We start from the raw sequence: 24,333 nt of genomic DNA, 5'->3' as shown, positions 1-24,333 counted from the left end.
TTCTATATTTTGGATATTAGTCCCTTATCAGAGATATGATTTATAAATATTTTCTCCCATTGAGTGGGTTGCCTTTTCATTTTGTTGATGAGCTCTTTTGCTGTGCGGATGCTTTTTGGTTTGATGTAGCCCTACTTATTTATTTTTGCTATTGTTGCCTTCACTTTTTGTTTCAAATCTGAAAAATCATAGCCAGGACCAATGTTAAGGAGCTTTCTGACTATGTTTTCTTCTAGGGATTTTATGGCTTCAGGTCTTATGTTCAAGTCTTTAATCTATTTTGAGTTAATCTTTGTGTATGATATATGAAAATGGTCCAGTTTCCTTTATTTTGCATGTGGCTGTCCAGTTTTTCCAACACTATTGATTAAAGAGACTGTCCTTTTCCCATGGTATGTCCTTGGCACCTTTGTCATAAATTAATTGATTGCTTGTATGTGGGTTTATTTTTGGATTCTCTATTCTGTTTCACTGATCTATATATCTGTTTTTATACCAATACTACACTGATTACCATAGATTTGTAATATAGTTTGAAATTAGGAAGTATGATGCCTCTAGATTTATTCTTTTCAGAATTTCCTTGGCTATTTGGGGCATTTTGTCATTCCATACAAATTTTAGGATTGTTTGTCCTAGTTCTGTGAAAGATGCCATTGGAAATTTTTCCTTTTTTTTCAAGTTTTTATTTAAATTCCAGTTAGTTAGCATACTAATATTAGTTTCAGCTATAGGATTTAGTGATTCAACACTTAAAATACCCAGTGCTCCTCACAGGTGCCCTCCTTAATTCCCATAATCTATTTGACCCATCCTCCCACCCACCTCCCCTCTGGTAACCATCAGTTTGTTCTCAATTAAGTGTCTATTTCTTGGTTTTCTTTTCTTTTTCATCCTCCCTGTTCATTTGTTTTGTTTCTTAAATTCCACATATGAGTAAAATCATATGGTATTTGTCTTCCTCTGACTGACTTATTTCACTTAGCATAATACTCTCTAGCTTCATCCACATCATTGCAAGGGACAAGACTTCATTCTTTTACATGGCTGAGTGATATTCCGTTGTAGGTATATATGTGTGTGTGTGTGTGTGTGTGTGTGTGTGTGTATGTATAGATAGATATAGATATAGATATAGATATAGATAGATATATATATAGATATAATCACCTCACACCAGACAGAATGACTAAAATTAACAACATAGGAAACACAGGTATTGTTGAGGACACAAAAGGGAACCCCTATTATACTGTTGGTGGGAATGCAAATTGGTGCAGCTACTCTGAAAAACAGTAAGGAGGTTCCTCAAAAGTTAAAAAGAGAACTACCCTATGATCCAGCAATTGCACTACTAAGTATTTACCCAAGGGATACAAAAAAAAAAAAAAAAAACCTGATTTGAAGGGTTACATGCACCCTAATGTTTATAGCAGCCATTGGAATTTTCATAGAAATTACATTGAATCTGTAGATTGCTTTGTGTAGTATGGACATTTTATTTTTTTATTATTTTTTAAAAGATTTTATTTATTTATTCATGAGACAGAGAGAGAGAGAGAGAGAGGCAGAGACACAGACAGAGGGAGAAGCAGCCTCCACGCAGGGAGCCTGATGTGGGACTCGATCCTGGGTCTCCAGGATCAGGCCCTGGGCTGAAAACAGCGCTAAACTGCTGAACAACCCGGGCTGCCCAAGGACATCTTAATAATATTAATTTTCTTCCAATCCATGAACATGGAATATCTTTCCATTTATTTGTGTCTTCTTCAATTTCCTTCATCATGTCTTATAGTTTTCAATGTATAAGTGTTTTAATTCCTCAGTTAAATTTATTTCTAGGTATTTTATTCTTTTTTGATACAATTGTAAGTTGAATTGTTTTCTTAATTTCTCTTTCTGATAGTTTGTTATTAGAGTATAGAAATATAACAGATTTTTATATATTGATTTTGTGTACTGCAACTCTACTGAATTTGTTACTAACAAATTCAGTTTTTTTGTGGAGTCTTTAGGGTTTTCTCAATATAAATATCATCTGCAAATAGTGACAGTTTTACTTCCTCCTTTCTGATATGGATGCCTCTCATTAATTTTTTTTGACTAATTGCTCTGGCTAGTACTTCCAATACTATGTTTAGTAAAAGTGGGAGGATGTGCATCCTTGTCTTGTTCCTGATCTTAGAGGAAAAGATTCACCTTTTTACCATTGAGTATGTTGTTAACTGTGGGCTTGTCGTATATGACCAGCTATGGGCTTGTCATAAAGCTTTAGGCTTTGTTATGTTGAAGTATGTTCCCTCTATACTCAATTTATTTAGACTTTTGATCATGAAAGGATGTTACATTTTGTCAAATGCTTTTTCTGCATCTATGAGATGCTGATATGATTTTTGTCCTTAATTTTGATAATATGGCATATCACATTGATTGATTTGCAGATGTTGAACCATCCTTGTATCCCTACAATAAATCCCTCTTCATTGTGGTTTTAATGTAATGTTGAATTTGGTTTCTTAATAGTTTGTTGTGGAGTTTTGCATCAATGTTAATCAGAAGTATTGGCCTGTAATTTTCTTTTCTTGTAGCATTCTTGTTTTTTTGGTATCTGTTTAATGCTGGCCTTGCAAGATGAATTTGGAAGTGTTCCCTCCTTTTCTATTTTTTGGAAGTGTTTGAGAAGTTCTGGTATTAATTCTTCTCTACACATTTGATAGACTTCACCAGCAAAGCCATCTGGTCTTAGACTTTTGTTTTTTGGGAAGATTACGGATTCATTCTTACTAGTAATCAGTCTATTCAGATTTCTATTCATGATTTAGTCGTTGTAGGTTTTATGTTTCTTGGAATTTATCCATTTCTTGTAGATTGTTCAATTCATTGTTGTATAATTCTTCTTTGTAGCTTGTATTTTATATTTCTGTGGTATCAGTTGTAATGTTTCCTCTTTCATTTCTGATTTTATTTATTTGAATGCTCTCTTTTTTTCTTGGTAAATCTAGCTAAAGTTTGGCACATTTTGTTTATCTTTTCAAAAAAGTAATTTCTTAGTTTCATTGATATTTTCTATTTTTTTAGTTCCTTTTTCATCTATTTCTATTCTGATCTTTGTTATTTTCTTCCTTCTTCTAAATTTGGATCTGTTCTTCTTTTTCTGCTTCTCTCAGATATAAAGTTAGGTTGTTAATTGAGATTTTTTCTTGTTTCTTGATATTGGCATTAATCACTATGAATTATCCTCTTAGAGATGCTCTTGCCGCATCAAATAAGTTTTGGTGTATGTTTATTTTCATTGTCTCAAGGTATTTTTTATTTTTCTTTTATTTTCTTCTTTGATCCATCAGTTGTTCGGTAGCATGTCACTTTATCTCCACAAGAATCATCTGTCTAATATGTCAGGAGTCGATGGATGGCATATCTTTACAATGTAGCTAATCAATAAAGTATGTAACCAGATTGAGTCAACTAATTGTGATTCTTTCTCTTTCATGAGTAAAAAAAGTCATCATTGTCTTAAAGTATTAAGTTCAAGGTCAAGGGAAATAGAATAGCCAAGCTGCCTATTAAACTGTGAAAGAGATAGAAGCACTGAACAACAATCCATTCCAAATTAGAAATGTCGTGTACTAGAAAATATGCTGTGGAGAGATGGTTGAGTTCTAGAAATAAGTATACAATCCATCTGTGAAATTGAGGCACCTGTTTATTTAGAGGGCTGTGAATTCCAGTTCCTGGTGAAAGTGGAAAACCCGAGAAAGAAAAGTATATCTAAGAGAACCTTCAAGGGCATTTCATTTTCTACTAGTCTTTCCTAAGAATGTAGGTGCCATGTCAACTGACACATGTAAAACTGTATTAAAAAATTACAAATAAATGTTCAATAATGCTACCCAGAGAGTGAAGCATATTTTCATATTGTAAATTATAAGTTCCAAATAGAATTGAAGCTCAGGAAAGTTTATATGAGGACAGGAAGGAATAGGAAAGGAGTGTATATTCCTAATGATGTTTAGGTTCAAGTTCATACATGTTCAAACCAAAAATGGCTGTAAAGCATCCAGTTGTTAAGCTGCCCTCTTTTGAGGAAAGTGAACTGGAGCAGTCTTTTTCTTTTTTAAAAAAAAATTTATTTATTTATTCATAAGAGACAGAGAGAGAGAGAAGCAGAGACACAGGCAGAGGAAGAAGCAGGCTCCATGCAGGGAGCCTGATACGGGACTTGATCCCAAGTCTCCAGGATCACACCCTGGGCTGAAGGTGGCGTTAAACCACTGAACTACCCAGGCTGCCCAGTCTTTTTCTTTTTAAGAAGGTGTGACTCTGGACTCACTGTTGGTCCAACGACAAATATATGTTTTATTTTTATTTTTTTATTTTTTTATTTTTTTATTTTTATTTTTATTTTTTTTTATTTTTTTTTTCAAATATATGTTTTAAAGAGAACTCACATAATGGGTTGAAACTAATGGAGTCTGACTACCTTTAATGTGGCCTGGCATGAAATTTAGGTCCATAACGAGCAACAGAAACCAATTCTGGCTAGCTCAATCTTCAAACTGTAGATGTTATTGCTATATTAAAATGTGGTTTCTGGGTTGCTTACTAGGGTCACTTACTTACTAAGGGAATCACCCACACATACATGGTTAAACTGACCTTTACTGGCTTAACCATTGAAATATATTATGCCTCCTCATACATGTAATTCAAATAGAAAACCGTCCTAAATCACAAAATCAGTAAGGTTTTTATTTTTTCCAAGATGACTATTTTAATTCTTCTTTTGAAAATCCACATAGCAAATTTCTAAAACATTCTTTCTCACCTTTAAATGCCTTTACTATGCTGGTGCATTTGGCACATGCTGAATTTACATATTGGGCAATTCAGCCATCCTTACATGGTAGTTTCACAGTGAACAATCCTCCTATGTTGCTGAGAATGGGATGTAAATTGTTAAAAACCTGTAACATGTATGATTTGGTACTGTTAGCAAAACAAAATAGGCATGCACTCTTTGGCTGAATTCTACTTCTGGGAATTTATCCTACAAACACACTCATACTTCTGCAAGATAATATGTACACATTAATACACAATGTTATTTATAATAGCAAAATGGCAAAAATGGTCTTCATGTACATAAAAAATTAGGCACATCCATAAAATAAACCCTTATGTATTTGTTAGAAAGAATGAACTAATCCTAGAGTGACATTAGTAGGATGGCCAAGTAAGATGTCCCTTACTCATATTCTCCCTCAACAAAATAATTTAGCATCCATCCATCGACAAGTATGCCTTTGTGGGAGCTTTGGGTTCCAGGTAGGAGATCACAAAACCACAGGGCAGTCTAAGGCTAAGGAGAGTAATTTTGAGAAGCCAGGCACATACCCAAGTGACTGACTTGGCAACGATGGTGCTGGCTGCAGATTCAGAACACCTCTATACCCCCTGAGAACTCAGCTACGGCCACATTTGGCTTTGGTTCTGGCACCAGCACCATGATCTAGGGACTTGGGAGGAGTCATGCCCAACTGTGTATCAGGTAATATAGGTATGGGCCTTGGTGCCAGCTATGAATCCTGAAATGGCCCATGAACCAGCTTTAGTCCTCTTGGCCATAGTCTGGGAAACCCTGGAGGTCAGTCGGCCAAACTTGGTCAGACTGTAGATTCTGGAAGAGCCCTATACTTAGCTCTAGCCGCTCCTAGCCACAGTCCATGAGCAGTCCTGCTGGCATGGACCTAGTGGGAGACACTTGCGTCTGTACCTCATGAGATCCTGTAACATCTCTATACATAGCTCCATCCAAGTCAACCACTTCACCCATGATCAGGGAGCAAGCAGTCAAGTCTTTCCAGGGACCTGGTGGGAGACACACCTATCCATGCCTCCAGAGTTGGGTTTTGCAGACCTCAGTTTTGGCTATGAGATCTGAACCATCCCTAAGGCTTGATTCCAGCTCCTCTCAGCCTTGATTTAGAGTCAGTCTTTCCCATCCAGGGACTCATCCATTGACCAGGTAATAGCTATTCTAGGGACCTGGTTGCAAACACACTTGTCTGCACCTAAAAATAGGCCCACTGTGTGAGGATCCAATTGTGGACCTTTATCCCAATACGACTCTACTGAACAAGGTACTGGAGGCAGTCTCATTCACCCAGGGACAGACAGAGTCCATGCTTCCCCAAGCCCCTTGTAATGATCGTATCACCCATAGACCTCATTGCAGATCCAGTGAAAGCCTCAAAACTGGCTCCACCCTAGCATGACTGTGATTCTGGAGGCAATCCCATTGGCCTAGGGAATAGAAAGGAGACAGTAAATAAAGACTGGAAGAGGTGTTTGCTCCTTCAAATATAGACATCAATGCAAGTCTACATGGATCATGATGAATCAGATAAATATGACACCAACAGAAGAAATTAATAAAACTCCAATAACTTACTCCAAAGAAATGGAGATATATGATTTTCCTGACAAATAGTTAAAAATAAAAATCTTAAAGAAGTCAGTGAAATACAAGACAACAGATAATGAAATGAAATAGGAAAACAATGCATGAACAAAATTAGAAATTTAATGAAGCAGAAACCATAAAAATGAATCAAATGGAAATCCTGGAGCTGAAGAATACAATGATAGGACTGAAGAATTTAATAGATTGCTTCAGTGACAGACTTGATCATGCAGAAGAAAAAGTTCACAAGCTCAAAGCCAGATCATTTGAAAATAGCCACTTAAAGGAACAAAAAGAAAAAGGAATGAAAAAGAGTGAAGAAGGCCTATGTTAATTATGGGACATCATTAAGCAAATGAACATTTGCATCATGAAAACCCCAGTAAGAGAAGAGAAATCATAAATCTTAGAAGAGTTACCCAGGTACAGGAAATGCAAAGGACTCTGAGCAAGATCAACCCAAAGATGATTACTCTGAGACACATTATAATAAAAAAATGTTAAAAGTCGAAGCACACAGGGGTGCTTGGGTGGCTCAGTTGGTTGAGCATCCGACTCTTGATTTCAGCTGATTGTGATCTGAGCCCTGAGTTGGGGAGTTGGAGTCTGCTTGGGATTCTGTCTCTCCCTTTGTTCCTCCCTCTACTCACACACACTCTCTTCTCTCAAAGAAATAAATAAAAAAATAAAATAAGTAAATAAATAAATAAATAAAATCTAAAAAAAAAACATGTATCAAAGACAGAGAATTTTGAAAAAGGAGAAAAATGTCTCATCACATACAGGGAACCCCTATAAGGCTATTTATGAATTTCTCTGCAGAAACCTTGCAGGCCATGTGGGAAGGAATGATATATTCAAAGTGCTGAAAGTAAAAAACCTGCCAGCCAAGAATACTGTACCTGATAGAATGGTGCTTCACAAATAATGGAAGAATAAAGACATTCCCAAACAAACTAAGGGAGTCCATTGCCACTACACCTGCCTTACAAGAAATGCTACAAGGATTTCTTCAATTTGGAGCAAAAGGACACTAAGTGACAACATGAAAACATATAAAAGTGTAAAATTCTTTGACTGGTAAAGGTAAATATATAGTCAAATTTGGAATACTTTAATACTGTACTGATGGTATGTAAATCACTTTTATCTCTAGATATTTGTTTTTCTAGTATTATTTATCTCTAATATATATATTATAGTATAAAAAGTAACTATAACTGCAGTAACTTGTGAATGGATGCACAATATAAAAAGACAAAGTGTGACATCAGGAGCATAAAGTGTGGGAGGAGGAGAAGTAACAGTGTATGTATGTTTTGTATGTGATGGAAGAAAAATTGTTATCAGCTTAAAATAGGCTGTTAAAACTATGTTTATGTAAGCCTATCTCCAAGCTCAATAATTTTTTTTCTTGGAATCCAGTCTACAAATAAGCCTATCAAAATAGTTCTTCATTTCTATTTTCATATGTTTTATTTGTAGCATTCCATTTAACTTCTTGTAGTTTCCATGACTCTTCTGAAAATTTCCTGTTCATTTGTACTGTTCACCTTTTCCACTATAGACTAGCATATTAATTATACTTACACTAACTTGTCTGCCTGATACAGTCAACATCTGAGTTATCCCTGTGTCTGTCTCTGTTGATTGCACTATGTCTTCTCAGGGGTTGTTTATTTCTTCCTTTTTTTGTATCTCAGATTTCTTGGTTGAATGTTTGACATTATATGGAGAACACTAGAATCTGAGGTAAATAACATTTATGCCTGGAAATGAGAACATATCTTATTCTGCTTGGCTGTTCATGTTTGTGAGTTGAGTCATTTTATTCAGAAAATGAGGCTTGGCTATTGTTGCTGCTATGGTTACCTTTACTGTATCACTGTTTTCAAATTCCTCTGTGTTACCCTGTGTGTTGGGTGAGGGCTAAGATGTGGGTAAGTTTATACCAATGCTTCTGATCCAGTCTCAGATTCTTGCTTTTTCTATATGTCTACACTGTTGCCCTTTCCCCATTTGGTAGACTGCTATTACTTATAATTCAGTGTTTGCTAGATTGGCGTTGAGGTAGTGTTTTCTGTTGTCCTGCCCCCAAACCAGTCTAGTGTAAATAGTTTCACCAGTAAGGCTTATATTTTTTATTTTTATCTATTTATTTTTAAAGATTTTATTTATTTGAGAGAGAGAAAGAGAGAATGTGTGTGTGGAGGAGGAGGGAGGAGAGCACAAAGCAGGGGGGAGGGGCAGAGGGAGAGGGACAAGTAGACTCCCTGCTGAGCAGGGACCTGACTCAGGGCTCCATCCCAGGACCCTGGGATCATGACATGAGTGGAAGGCAGATGCTTGACCAACTGAGTTAGCAGGCGCCTCCACCAGTAAGGCTTTTAATTTGGATTTTTCAAGGATAGACTTAGCTTACACAATTTTCATTTAAGGACCTTGGGATACTGTTGAAAACACAGACTACTTTTTGGATAATTTTTTGTATACATTTCCATCATGAGGCACACTAAGTAAATGCTGAGAAGTAATATTTCAATATTATGATTTTAGGCAAAGATTCATCAATGTACTTGACGACAGTTTCTAGTCAGGAAATAGAATGCAGAACAGATTTGAATTTTACATGTTTGGATGAGCCCCAGACATTTTGCTTTTAGTGTATATGCTAAGCAAGAAGGGTGAAGAAATGGTGTGGTTTTTCAGTCTCATGTATGTGTACATGACTCCATGCATTTCAAAATGTGCTTATGTTTAGCTTTTATTTTGTTCTATTTGTTTTTCTTTACATGAAGTGCATTTTGAATATAAGATAACCATAGCCTCCAAAGGTTGAAATATTTATGAACAAAATGATGCAGATAGAAAAATGTGCCTTCCAAAAAATTCCTCTGTTGTAGCCCCCTCCTACATCGATTACCATCTCTTATCAGGTTTACTTTCTTTACTGAGTACAATAAACTTTCCTTAAATTTCACTTTATGTCCGAACTTTACTTATTCATTTAAAAATTGCGGTGTATTATGTATATGAAGTTACTTCAGTGTTCACTTGACTTTTTTGGTGAATCTTGGTTTGGAATTCATCTTGATTTTTCTTGTTGAAATTAATGGAATTTTTACCCATTTAACATCTTGTTACATAGCGCATTTTTCATGAATGAATTAAAGTTGTTAGGTGACAAACAGAGATTCTGATATTTTCATTTATAACCATTTTTAGTGACTATATAACTATAATCACAGGAACTAAGATGTGAACTCTTCCCCCAAATTGAAAGAAAACACAGTATTTAGAATTACACATGGAAAAAATTTAGCAATTATAGTTCATATGTGTCAATTGCTCCTCTGTAAAACTGTGAGGTGTGCATTAAAAGAAATATTGAAAACTAGTTATCTTTACTTTTGGTTGCCAGTATTCAGTGTTGCTTATTGGTAGTCAGTATCTATGACCCTCCCTCCTGTGATCTGGATGTATTAGAAGGAGTAGTCTGACTAACACTCCCTTTCAGTTGGGTTCTAGACGTGATTTAGTTCCTGCTAATGAATGTACTCCCACGAGGCTTAGAATGTGAAAGGGAGGTGAAGGTCAGCCTATTTGTCCTGATGGTGGCTTTCAGAATGTTTTACACAAGTGAGTCTTTGCAGTTGCCAGACCGCACTTTCCAGTATATGTCCCTCAAATTCATGGGACACATTAAGAATGACCTCTGAACATCAATGGTAATAGTGTGACTATGAAGTCCATGGTGAGGTGAATTTGAAGCCCAGCAGCAGTGTCTTGACTTTAGCTCTTGGAGCCCTGTCCAACAATTCTGTAATCCCTTGCAAGACAGGCCTTTCTGCGTTGAAGCAGTTTGAGTACTGTTGGTTTTTGCACTAAACTGTGACTAACTCCCACCCCTGGGTGTGTGTACATATATGTACACACACATATACACATGAACACATATCTTATATACACAACCATGTGAATTTTAGGTTTCATGGGATTATCAATAGAGGCCTCCTGGCCATAAGATAGGCACAAAATGTACCCCATTAAGAGTGGCCTGTACCTCTTCCAGGAATATGACCTAAGCAGGGGTAGAACCCTCCCAGGGGAATGATTTCTTCATAGAGGAATCTACTTAGATTGCAAGAACTAAGGCCTGGCTGATTCTGGAGCTGCTAGAAAACCCTTCCTGAAAAAGAAGCAGAAGAAATTAGAGTTAATAGATGATGGGTAGGAGAGTCTAGTGACAATGTTTGGATCCCTGGGCCCAGTCTTTCCTTGTAGCCCCTTCCTGAACTTTCTACTTATGAATACACACACACAGAGTTCTGTTTTGTTTTTTGGCTAAGATATTTTGAGTTAGATTTCTGTCACTTTATATCTTAAAAACTACTGTTCATTATAGTATTATTATACCCATTTTATTGATGTAGAAAGTCAGTGTCAGAGAGTTTAAGTCTGATGCTTAGGGTTTTACAGCTCTTTATAGTAGACAAAAGAGTCAAAATTTGAGTTCAAGCTGATTATCTTAACACTTATGCAATACTGCCCTCAAGGGGCTCACATTCTTCAGGGGAAACAGCCATGTAAACAGAAACTTGTGAAAACTCTTGCATGTTGCTATACAGTTTTCCCAAATCATTTGTTGAAGAGATTTTTTAAAAAAGATTTATTTATTTACTTGAGAGAGAGGGAGAGGGAGAGGGAGAGAGAGAGAGAGAGAGAGAGAGAGAGAGAGAGGAGGGAGGGGCAGAGGGAGAGAATCTCCAAGCTGACTTCCCTCTGAGCAGGGAGCCTGGTGCTGGGCTCCATCTCATGACCATGAGATCATGACCTAAGCTGAAACCAAGAGTTGGATGCTCAACTGACTGAGCCACCCAGGCACCCCAAGACTATCTTTTTTTCCATTCAATATTCTTTCCTGTTTTTGTCAAAGATTAGTTACCATATAGTTGTGGATTCATTTCTGGGTTTTCTGTTCTGTTCCATTGATCTTTGTGTCTGTTTTTATGCCAATACCATACTGTCTTGATCCTTATAGCTTTGTAATATAACTTAAAGTCCAGAATTGTGATGCCTCCAGCTTTGCTTCTCTTTTTCAAGATTGCTTGGGCTATTCAGGATCTTTTGTGGTTCTATACAAATTTTAGGATTATTTGTTCTACCTTTGTGAAAAATGCTGGTGGTATTTTCATAGGGATTGCAGTAGATGTGTAGATTGGCTTGCAAAAGAGTGAAACTGGACCACTTTTTTACACCATACACAAAAATAAATTCAAAATGGGTGAAAGACCTAAATGTGAGATAGGAAACCATCAAAATCCTAGAGGAGAACACAGGCAGCAACCTCTTTGACGTCAGCTGTAGCACCTTCTTACTAGATACTCTCCTGAGGCAAGGGAAACAAAAGCAAAAATAAACTATTGGGACTACATCAAATACAAAGCTTCTGCACAGTGGAGGAAACAATCAACAAAACTAAAAGGCAACCTTCAGAATGGGAGAGGATAGAGGCTTAGTATCCAAAATATATAAAGAACTTATCAAACTCATCATTCCCCAAAACAATTAATCCAGTTTAAAAATGGGTAGAAGACATGAATAGACATTTTTCAATGAAGACATCCAGATGGCTAACAGACACAAGAAAAGATGCTCAACATCATTCATCATGGGGGAAATACAAATCAAAACTATAATGAGATATCACCTCACACCTGTCAGAGTGGCTAAAATTAACACAGGAAACAACAGGTGTTGGTGAGGATGCAGAGAAGGGGAAACCTCTTAACACTGTCGATGGGAATGCAAACTGGTGCAGCCACTCTGGGGAACAGTTTGGAGGTTCCTCAAAAAAGTTAAAAATAGAATTACCCTACAATCCAGCAACTGCACTACTACGTATTTACTCCAAGAATACAAAAATACCAATTCAAAGGGGTACATGTACCTTGATGTTTATAGCAGCATTATCAACAATAGCCAATTATGGAAAGAGCCCAAATGCCCATCGACTGATGAATGGATAAAGAAGATGTGGTATAAATATACAATGGGATATTACTCAGCCATCAAAAAGAATGAATCTCGCCACTTGCAAAAACGTGGATGGAGCTAGAGACTATTAAGCTAAGTGAAAAAAAGTCAGAAAAGGACAAAGACCATATGTTTTCACTCCTATATGGAATTTAAGAAACAAAACAGATGAACAAAAAAACCAGGATAGGACTCTTAACTATAGAGACAAACTGAAGGTTGCTTGAGGGGAGGTGGGCAGGGGAATGGGCTATCTGGGTGATGGATATTAAGGAGTGCACTTGTGATGAACGTTGAGTGTTGTATATAAATGATGAATCACTAAATTCTACATCTGAAACTACTATTACACTGGTAGCTAGTTATTAACTGTTAACTAACTAGAATTTAAATAAAAATTTGGAGAAAGAAAAGAAAATAAATCTTCTTTCAAGTAAAAAAAAAGAAATTTGTGAAAACTGTGACAAGTGATATAGTAAGACATGCAAAAAGTACCATGAAACTATAGAACAGGGAATAATTAAGTCTTCCTGGAAAAGCTTTATAGGAGTGGTAAATTTGAGCTGGGTTTTGAAGATGATTAGGAGTTTTCCAAGCAGGTAAGCAGATAAGTTTTGGTGTTATATAATAAGAGCCTTTGAATCTAAAATTTTATTTATTTATTTTTAAAGATTTTATTTATTTATTCACGAGAGACACAGAGAGAGCGAGGCAGAGACACAGGCAGAGGGAGAAGCAGGCTCCATGCAGGGAGCCCGATGTGAGACTCGATCCTGGGACTCCAGGATCACACCCTGGGCCAAAGGCAGACGCTCAACTGCTGAGCCACCCAGGGATACCCGAATCTAAAAATTTAAATATTTATAGCATTCATCTATCAGTGGAATTTTTTTCTTTATTTATTTGGAATCAACCTTTAAAAAGTTGTTCTCAGACAAAACAAAACAAAAAAAACAATAACAACAACATCAAAATATCAGTTCTATTTGTAAAGTTGCTTTGGAGAAGACAGCTTTTTTTTTTTAAAGATTTTATTTATTTATTCATAAGAAACACAGAGAGAGGCACAAACATAGGCAGAGGGAGAAGCAGGCTCCCTGCATGGGAGCCCCATGTGGAAGAGATCCTGGAACCCCAGGATCATGCCCTGAGCCAAAGGCAGATAGATGCTCAACCACTGAGCCACCCAGGCATCCTTGGAGAACACAGCTTTGACCCATGGCTCTGATTATACTTCCTAGGATTTTTCTCTTGTATTAGTTTACCCAAACTGAGGTGGAGGAACTAAGACAACTCAGGGCTTTTCTCCCAACCACCTGGCCAGAGGCCATTTCTATAAGCAACAGTTGGAAGAAAGAAGACTACTTGTGTCACAAGGAGTGCTGCTCAGAAAACAAGAGAGAGGGGAGCCTGGCTTATGTATACAGTCACCTTTCTCCACATCTCCTCATCAGATATATCAGCCCCACCCCCTTTATGCACCTCTTATTTAGGGAGAATGAGTGAAAGGAGAGGAATGGAGGTCTCTATACTTCCTAGATTTTTCTATTTTATGGAGTGAAACAAAGAAACACTCTCCTTCCCTCCCTCCCTCCCTCACTCCTTCTTTCTTTCTTTCTTTCTTTCTTTCTTTCTTTCTTTCTTTCTTTCTTTCTTTCTTTCTTTTTCTTTCTTTCTTTCTCTTTCTTTCTTTCTCTTTCTTTTTCTTTCTTCTTTCTTTCTTTCTTTCTTTCTTTCTTTCTTTCTTTCTTCTTTCTTTTCTCTCTCTTTTTATATTTTTCTTCCATCTGAAAATAAATTGGTATAAATTTTCTCTCAGCAAAGGGAATTAAATAGTCAGATTTCATTGTTAATGAAACCCTAACTTCCTAGTTAAATGGAGCAAGCTTATAGAACAATATTAGGTGTTTATATATATGTTAAGTACAAGAAACTCAAATATGTGATCTTCAGCTAGGGAAATTTTGCCTCCCTGGGGGACATTTGGCACTCTCTGGACATATTTTTGTTGTTACAACTGGGAGTGTGTATGTTGATATGTATTGCCTAATATTTTGACTTCATAGCATAGCATAATATTTTTAAGATTCATCCATGTTATTGCATGTGTATTCTGTTTCTTTGTATTGCTGAGTAGTGGTCCATTACTTGGTTATACTATATATATGTTTTTTTACCTATTCACCTGTTTATTGAACACTTGGGATGCTTCCAACTTCTGGCTATTATGAATAATGTTGCTTTGAACATTCAGATACATGCTTTATGTGGATATAAGTTTCTTTGCTTTTTGAGTAAATACTCAAATGAGTGGAACTACTGAGTCACATGGTAAATGTTTACAAATTAGTGCATACTGTTTTTCAAACTCACTGTACTATTTTGCATCCCTATTAGCAATATATGAGATTTTAAGTTGTTAATTTTAATCACTGTTGTGGGTATGTAGTAGTATCTCATTGTGCTCTAATTTGCATTTTTCTGATGACTATGTTGAACATATCTTCATGTGTCTTTGGCTGTTGTAGATCTTTGTGAAATAGCTGTTAAAATATTTTGCTCATTTTAATTGGGTTGCTTGTCTTCTATTTATTGAATTATGAGAGTTATTTGTATATTCCAGATATAATTCTTTTGTTGAATATATGTATGGCAAAAATTTAAAGATTTTGTTTATTTGTTTTGAGAGAGAGAAAGAGAGAGAGAGAGCATGAGGAAGGGGGAGGGGCAGAGGAAGAGGGAGAAGTAGATTCCTTGCTGAGCAGGGAGCCTGATGTGGGGCTCAATACTAGAACCCTGGGATCATGACCGAAGTGGAAGACACCTAACCGACTGAGCCACCCAGGTGCCCTGATATTTATCAATATTTTTATACCTTCTTCTTTGGAGTGTCTTTTTAAAGAAATCTTGACCTACCCCAATGTCACAAAGATTTTATGCTATGTTTCCTTCTAGAATTTTAATAGTTTTAATTCATACAATTAAATCTATAATGTATTTTCAGTTAATTTTGTATGTGATGTGAAGGAAGAGTTGAAGTTCATTTTTTACAAAGACAGATCCAATTGTTCTAGCACCGTTTTTCTCCATTGGATAGCTTTGGTAACTTGTTGAAAATCAAATTACACTACACATTTATAGCGATTAAAATGGTATGGTACTGGCATTAAAATAGACAAATAGATCAATGGAACAGAATATAAAGACCAGAAATAAACCCCTGTATACACAGTTATCTAATATTTGACAAGGGAACCAGAACACTCAATGTGGAAAGGATAGTCTCTTCAATAAATGGTGCTGGGAAAACTGAATAACCGCATGCAGAAGAATAAAGTTGGAACCGTATGATATCACTCACAAAAATTAACTTGCAATTGATTAAAGACTTAAACATAAGATCTGATGGCATCAAATATCTAGAAGAAAACATAGGGAAAAATCTTAGCATCAGTCTTGGTAATGATTTTTTCTTTTTTCTTTTTTTTGCTATGACATCAAAGCACAAGCAACAAAAGAAAAATAAACAAGTAGGACTACACCAAAAGTAGAAGCTGTTACACAGCAAAAGAGGCAATCAACAAAATGAAGGCAACCCATGGAATGGAAGGAAATGTTTGCAAACCATATATCAGATAAGAGGTTAATGTTCAAAATATATAAAGAACCTATATATTCTAGGTTCTTAAATAGCAAAAATTTTAAAAATCTGATGAAAAGTGGGCAAAGGAACTGAATAGACATTTTTCCAAGGAAGACATGCAAATAGCTAATAGTACATGGGAAAATGCTCAATATCATTAACCACATGGAATTTCAAATCCCAACCACAAAGAGATATCATCTCATCAGAACGGCCATCATCAAGAAGATAAGAGATAACAAGTGTCAGTGAGTATGTGGAGAAAAAGGAAATCCTACGTACTGTTGGTTGGAATATAAGTTAGTTCAGCCACTATGGAAAACTATGGAGGTTCCTCAAAAAATTAAAAATAGAACTACCATATGATCCAGCAATCCCACTAATATTATTCTATTATGAGAAAGAAGGAAATCCCGACATTTGTACAATATGGATGGACCTTGAAGATATTATGCTAAGTGAGCTGAGCCAGACAGGGAAAGACAAATATTGTATGGTATTACTTATATGTGAAATTGAAAAAGCCAAACTCAGGAACAAAGAGTAGAATTGTGGTGACCAGGAGCTGGGAGGTAGTACAACTGGAGAGATGGTGTTAAAAGGTACAAAGTTGCAACTACTAGATAAGTAAGTTCTGGAAATCTAATAGGGATTTTTCACTTTCTTGATGGTATTACTTGGAGAAAAGTTTTTAGTATTAATGAAGACTAATTTATCTTTTTTCCCCTTTTGTTACTTGTGTTATATCTAGTAAACCATTGCCTCACTTACAGCCATAAAGATTTACACCTCTGTTTTCTTCTAAGAGTTTTATAGTTCTAACTCACATTTATGTGTTTGATCTATTTTGAGTGAATTAGGGGTCAGATTTCATTCCTTTGCATGGGACTGTTCATTTATACAAACATAATTTTTTATGTATAAATTTATTTTTTATTGGTGTTCAATTTGGCAACATATAGAATAACACCCAGTGCTCATCCCGTCAAGTGCCCACTTCAGTGCCCATCACCCAGTCACCCCCACCCCTTGCCCACCTCCCCTTCCACCACCCCTAGTTCGTTTCCCAGAGTTAGGAGTCTTTCATGTTCTGTCTCCCTTTCTGATATTTCCCACTCGTTTTTTTTCCTTTCCCCTTTATTCCCTTTCACTATTTTTTATATTCCCAAAATAATGAGACCATATAATGTTTGTCCTTCTCCGACTAACTTATTTCACTCAGCATAATACCCTCCAGTTCCATCCACGTTGAAGCAAATGGTGGGTATTTGTCATTTCTAATGGCTGAGGAATATTCCATTGTATACATAGACCACATCTTCTTTATCCATTCATCTTTTGATGGACTCCGAGGCTCCTTCCACAGTTTGGCTATTGTGGACATTGCTGCTATAAACATCGGGGTGCAGGTGTCCCGGCATTTCATTGCATCTGTATCTTTGGGGTAAATCCCCAGCAGTGCAATGGCTGGGTCTAGGGCAGATTTATTTTTAACTCTTTGAGGAACCTCCATACAGTTTTCCAGAGTGGCTGCACCAGTTCACATTCCCACCAACAGTGTAAGAGGGTTCCCCTTTCTCCACATCCTCTCCAACATTTGTGGTTTCCTGCTTTGTTAATTTTCCCCATTCTCACTGGTGTGAGGTGGTATCTCATTGTGGTTTTGATTTGTATTTCCCTAATGGCAAGTGATGCGGAGCACTTTCTCATGTGCATGTTGGCCATGTCTATGTCTTCCTCTGTGAGATTTCTCTTCATGTCTTTTGCCCATTTCATGATTGGATTGTTTGTTTCTTTGGTGTTGAGTTTAAGAAGTTCTTTATAGATCTGGGAAACTAGCCCTTTATCTGATACGTCATTTGCAAATATCTTCTCCCATTCTGTAGGTTGTCTTTTAGTTTTGTTGACTCTATCCTTTACTGTGCAAAAGCTTCTTATCTTGATGAAATCCCAATAGATCATTTTTGCTTTTTTTTCTTTTGCCTTCGTGGATGTATCTTGCAAGAAGTTACTGTGGCCAAGTTCAAAAAGGGTGTTGCCTGTGTTCTCCTCTAGGATTTTGATGGAATCTTGTCTCACATTTAGATCTTTCATCCATTTTGAGTTTATCTTTGTGTCTGGTGCAAGAGAGTGGTCTAGTTTCATTCTTCTGCATGTGGATGTCCAATTTTCCCAGCACCATTTATTGAAGAGACTGTCTTTTTTCCAGTGGATAGTCTTTCCTGCTTTGTCGAATATTAGTTCACCATAAAGTTGAGGGCCCACTTCTGGATTCTCTATTCTGTTCCATTGATCTATGTGTCTGTTTTTGTGCCAGTACCACACTGTCTTGATGACCACAGCTTGGTAGTACAACCTGAAATCTGACATTGTGATGCCCCCAGCTATGGTACAAACATCATTTTTTGAAAAGGCTATTCTTTCTCCATTGAATGATCTTGGTACTCTTGTTGAAAATCAGTTTACCAGAGATGTATGAATTTTTATCTGAACTCTAAGTTCTATTCCATCTATATGTATATTCTTAGCTGGTACCACACTGTCTTGATTAGTGTTTCTTTGTAGTAAGTTTGGAAATCAAGATGTATATATAAGTCCTACAATTTTTCCTTCTTTTAAAAGATTGTTTCGTCTATTCTTGGCCCTTTGCGTTTGCATGTGAATTTTACGATCAGCTTTTCCATTTTTGAAAAGTCAGCTGGGATTCTGATCTGATAGGAATTGAATTGACTATGGAAACCAGTTTGGCATGTCTTAGACTACCATAACAAAATACCATAGATTGAATGGCCTAAACTTAAATTTATTTTCACAATTCTGGAGACTAGAAATCCAAGATCACAGTACTAGCAGAGTTGGTATCTGGTAAGAGTTTTCTTCTTGGGCTTCAGATGGCTGCCTTCTCACTGTTTCTACACATGGGGGAGAGAGAGACAGAGAGATAGATCTTTTTCTTCTCATAAGACCACAGTTCTACATCTAATTAGAGCCCCATGCTTATGATCTCATTTGACCTTAATTATGTCCTGAAGACCCTATTTTCAGATACAGATACAGTCACATTAGGGGTTCGGGCTTCAACATATGAATTTTAGGGGAACACAATTGAGTCTATAGCAGGAAGTATGACATCTTAACAATATTAAGGCTTCTAATCCATGAACATGGGATATCTTCCCATTTATTTAACTGTTCATTAATTTCTTTCAACAATGTTTTGTAGTTTTCAGTATATAAGTCTCATTCCTTTTTTGTTAAACTTATCCCTAAGTATTTTGGTGCTATTATTTTTATTTATTTGTTTGTTTATTTGATTCAATTAACATATAGTGTATTATTAGTTTTAGAGGTAGAGTGTAATGATTCATCAGTCTTATATATAATACCCAATGCTCATTACATCACATGCCCTCCATCACCCAGTTATTCCATCCCCCCACTCCATTCCCCTCCAGCAACCCTCAGTTTCCTGTGATTAAGAGTCTCTTATGACTTTTGATACTATTGTAAATGGATCGTTTCTGTAATTTCACGTCAGATCCTCATTGCTAGTTTCAATGGATATTTGATCCTATATCTTGTAACCTTGGTGCACTTCCTTATTTGTGCTAGTAGTTTTTTAGTAGATTCCTTAGTGCTTTACATATAAAATCATATCATTTGTGAAGATATAATTTCACTTCTTCCTTTCCAAGCTGTTCCAACCATTTATCTCTTCTGTGTTTTGTTCTTATTGTTCTCTTCCTGTCCCCTCATTCTGATTATTTGATTTTTAAAATATTTTTATTTTAATTTTACTATTGAATTTGTAATTATTCTTTTTTTTTAATTGAGGTATAATTTACATATTATATTAGTTTTAGGTGTACAACATAATGATTCAATGTTTGTATATATTGTGAAATGATCACAATAAGTCTAGTTAACATTGAACCTTACACATAGTAGTTATCTTTTACTAAATTTTTTAGGGGCAGCCCGGGTGGCTCAGCGGTTTAGCGCCGCCTTCAGCCCAGGGCCTGATCCTGGAGACCCGGGATCGAGTCCCACATCGGGCTCCCTGCGTGGAGCCTGCTTCTCCCTCTGCCTGTGTCTCTCTGCCTCTCCTTCTCTCTGTGTCCCTCATGAATAAATAAATAAATAAAATCTTTAAAAAATAAAAAAAATAAAAAAATAAATAAATAAATTTTTTATAGGGTTGTCCTATAGATTTCAACATCCATCGTAACTGTCACAATGCAGTTACAGTTGCGATATACTGCTTCACTTAAAAAAAAATAGAAATCTTGCAACCTTATAAACTTGTATCTCACCATCCTTTATATATTTTTTAAAGATTTATTTATTTATTTATTCACGATAGACATAGAGAGAGAGAGAGAGGCAGAGACACAGGAGGAGGGAGAAGTAGGCTCCACGCCGGGAGCCCAATGTGGGACTCGATCCCGGGACTCGATCCCGGGACTCCAGGATGGCGCCCCGAGCCAAAGGCAAGCGCCAAACCACTGAGCCACCCAGGGATCCCCCCATCCTTTATATTTTTTATCTTTTCCCTTCAGTCACAAGAACTTTACTGCTTATTGTACTGAGGTTATGAATACTCATAGTTTTTGTTTAACTGAAAATATTCATATTTCACCTTCATTATTGAATAATACTTTTTCTGGATATAGGTAGAATTCTGGGTAGAGAGTTTTTTTCTTTCAGCATTTTAAAGATGTTCCACTCTCTTCTGATTTACATTCTCTTCTGATAAGAAGTTAGCTTTTTCTTTATTTTCTTAAAATTTTTTTAGAAGTTAGCTGTTAATCAGATTATTGTCCTCCTAAATATAATATGTTGTTTTTCTATTGCTGTCTTTAAGATTTGTCCTTTATCTTTGACCTTCAATAACTTAAATAGGGCTTGCTTCAGCATGGACTTTGTATTTTTCTGCTTATTTCTCACTGAATAATTTGAATTTGTAAATTTCTGCCTTTTATCAAATTATCTTGAAGTTCACTTTCTTCCATATTCTTTGGTCAGTTGTATGTCTATCCCATAAATTTTTATTTCACAAATTGGATTTTTTGGTTCTAGAACTTTCTTTCTTTTCTTTCTCTCTCTCTCTTTCCTTCTTCCTTTCTTTCATTTAAAAATTAATTAACATATAGTGTATTATTAGTTAGAATTTCCATCTTAAAAAAATCACTTTGATATCTCACCATTTCCCATTTCTATACTGTGATTTCAGGCATTGAAAGCATATTTTGTTTTATAGTTTACTGAGGTTAATCATTGCTGCTGATTAAATTGTGTCTCCCTCAAAATTTCTTCTTCTTCTTCTTCTTCTTCTTCTTCTTCTTCTTCTTCTTCTTTCTTCTTCTTCTTTCTTTTTCTTCTTCTTCCTCTTCTTTTTGGAGAGAGAACATGAGTGGGGGTGCAGAGGGAGAGGGAGAGGGAGAATCCTAAACAAGCTCCACACTCAGCATGGAACCCAATGGGGAGCTTCATCCCAGAACCCCGAGATCATGACCTGAGCTAAAACCAAGAGTACAACTTGTAGCCGACTGAGCCACTCAGGTGTCCCTCTCCCTCAAAACTTCTATGTTGAAGTTCTAACCCCAAACATGTAAGAATGTGATCTTATTTGGATATAGGATTATGGAAGATATAGTTAGTTAAGAGGAGATCATACTGGAGCAGAGTGGGCCCTTAATCCAATATGACTGATGTCCTTATAAAAAGGAAAAATTTGGACACAGATATATACACACAGATTAAAGGCTATGTGAAGATTCAGACAAAATGGTAATGAAGCTTCTACATGCCAAGGAATGCCAAAGATTTCAAGCAAATTACCAGAAGCTAGAGGAGAGTCATGGAACAGATTATCCTCCAATGCCCTCAGAAGAACTCACTTTTCTGAAACCTTGATCTTAGACTTCTGGCCTCCAGAACTGTGTGGCAATAAACTTCTGCTTTTCAAGCCATCAAATTTGTGATTGCTGAGTGTGTTAGGGGTGTGTGTTTATTTTGCTTGGGGTTTACCAAGGTTCTTAGATCTGTAAGATGGGATTCTCAGGAAATTCGGAAAATGTCACAGGTATCAGGAAGCACCCTCAAACTGGGCAGATGGGAGAGTGTGCCTTTCCTTGGTACAGCCAGTAGGACAGGGCAGGGGTGATGGGGAGATACTGAGCGGTGCTCCTGAGAGGTAGTGAGTTGGAGTTAAGAGAAAAGGATAAAGAAAGAGCCAAGGAAAGAGGGAGGGCTAGAGTGGAGCCTGAAGTAGGGACCAGAGGAGAACAATAATAGGGATAAAGTAATGCCTATTAGAGATGGGACGAGAAGATGAAGAGTGATGTGAGCAGCACTCGGGAAGAGAAGGCCAACGTAGAGGAGGAAACCAGGTCAAAGTGAGACGCAAGAGATTAAAAGGGGCATGAAACATAGCAGGAGGGCAGCCAAGGGCGTCTGCGTAGTGAATCGGAGGAGGGAGGAAGAAATAGATAGTGAACAAGGGGGTGAGGGATGAGAAGAGGGTGGGAAATAGATGGAAGAACCACGTCTGGATGTTCAGAGCACAGTAGCATCTCCAGCCACCACGGTGTGGGACCCGACTCACTCACGCGACGAGCGCGGAGAGGGCGTCCTGCGGCCGGAGCCGTGGACGTTAGCCTGGGTCCTGCGGCTGCAGGGATCCGGGGGCGGCGGGGAGGCCAGGGCGGACCGACGCCTCACTACTCGGGGCCGCAAGCTTGGCTGGTGCCCCCGCGCTGGGGACGCGCCTCGTGGACGGAGGCGGGCGGCCCAGGGCGCACCCAGCACGACAGAGGCCGACCGCGGAGGATGGGGCAGAGGGGCCACCGACTGAGCGTGGCGAAGGAGCACCGAGCCCCTGGGCAGCCCCTCGGCGCTGCAGGCCGAGCCCGGGGTCGGGTGGGAGCGGGGGGCAGGGAGGGCTCGGAGGGGACCTGGAGGCTGCGGGGCGGCGGCACAGACAGCGGCCCAGGGCTCAATCGCCCCGTGGCTTTCTCTCCTGAGTTCCTAGTCCTAGGAGCTGCAGCCGCAGGGGGCGAGGGGTGAGGAGCGGGTCTTCGAGGGGCAGCTCAAGGGGGCGCCGGCGCAAGGCGGTGGCGAGGTGGGCGCGCCGGCGGGGGCCCCCAGGACCCTCGGTCCTGCCCTGGCGCCAGCGCTGCGACAGGGGCATCGACGCTGAGCCGAGCGAGGGCTGGCCGCGCGGGGCCGCGGGCAGGATGGAAGGGCGGGAGCCAAGGCCGAAGGGGCGGACGCAGGGTGGCGTCTAGCGCCCCATAAAGGGGCCGTGAAGACCGCGCTCGCCTGTGCGCGGGCGGCGGCACCGGCACCGGCACCTGCACCTGCACCGGCACCGGCACCGGCGGGGAGCGCGGCGCGATGCCCATTCGCTGCCAGCAGAGCCCGGTGCTGGCAGGCAGCGCCGCTTTGGCGGCCATGGGGGCACTGTTCCTGTACCTGGCCAAGCCCTCGGGCTACGGGAAGTACTCGGAGGGCCTGACGCCCGCCGCCCCCCGCCTGCCCGCGCGCGCCGCCTGGTTGCTGCAGGAGCTGCCCTCCTTCGCGGTGCCCGCGGGGATCCTCGCCCGGCAGCCGCGCGCTCTCCTCGGCCAGCCTGCGACGGTGCTCCTGGGCCTCTTCTGCGCGCATTACTTCCACAGGTAGCGGTTGCCCCCTGCGGGCGCGGCGGCGGCCCGGCGCTCGGCGTCCAGGAGCGAGCAGCCGTCGCGGGGCAGATCCGCCGGCTGCGGCGGGGCGGGAGCTCGAGCCGCTGGCGCCGACTGCTCCCTCCGCAGCCGCGCGGGCCGCCGTCGCCCGGGGCGCCTCGGCCCCTCTCCCCGCTCCAGCTTCCGACACCTCTCCTTGGCGGGGCGGGGGCGGGGGCGGGCTGCGGCTGGGATCCGGAGGGAGTCTACGGGGCCGCATCTCCCGAAGGAAACCCGGCCCCGAGGGCGGCCGACTGGGTGTTCGCGGGCCTGGGCCGGTGCGAGGGGGGATGCGATGGGGGCCCGCCGGCCGCAGCGAGAGCGCCACCCGCCCCTCTACCTGGACAGCTCCCCGGGACGCAGGCGAGGAAGAGTCGCGGTGCTGCGCGGCCCAAACGGTCTTCCGAGTTAGGAATCCCAGAATTGGGGGCGATTTTGCCTCCTGGTCTATAAGGAGAGCCTGGAGA

The 24,333-nt window shown here is 39.2% G+C and overlaps 1 protein-coding gene across 2 annotated transcripts in view; it reads left to right on the top strand.

Moving 5' to 3' along the window:
* Window positions 1-23,477: 23,477 nt before the first annotated feature.
* Window positions 23,478-24,333, top strand: part of SRD5A2 (steroid 5 alpha-reductase 2) — a 40,351-nt gene continuing 39,495 nt past the window's right edge. For both annotated transcript variants that reach the window (XM_035700776.2, XM_025454249.3), the window contains exon 1: window positions 23,478-23,821. In XM_035700776.2, coding sequence (XP_035556669.1) covers window positions 23,541-23,821 — 281 coding nt within the window. In that variant the 5' untranslated portion in view covers window positions 23,478-23,540. The remainder of the gene's footprint in view (window positions 23,822-24,333) is intronic.

This window comes from Canis lupus, chromosome 17, assembly GCF_003254725.2.
Source record: "Canis lupus dingo isolate Sandy chromosome 17, ASM325472v2, whole genome shotgun sequence".
In the NCBI taxonomy this organism is placed as follows: domain Eukaryota; kingdom Metazoa; phylum Chordata; class Mammalia; order Carnivora; family Canidae; genus Canis; species Canis lupus.
This window is presented reverse-complemented; position numbering and strand designations above follow the sequence as displayed.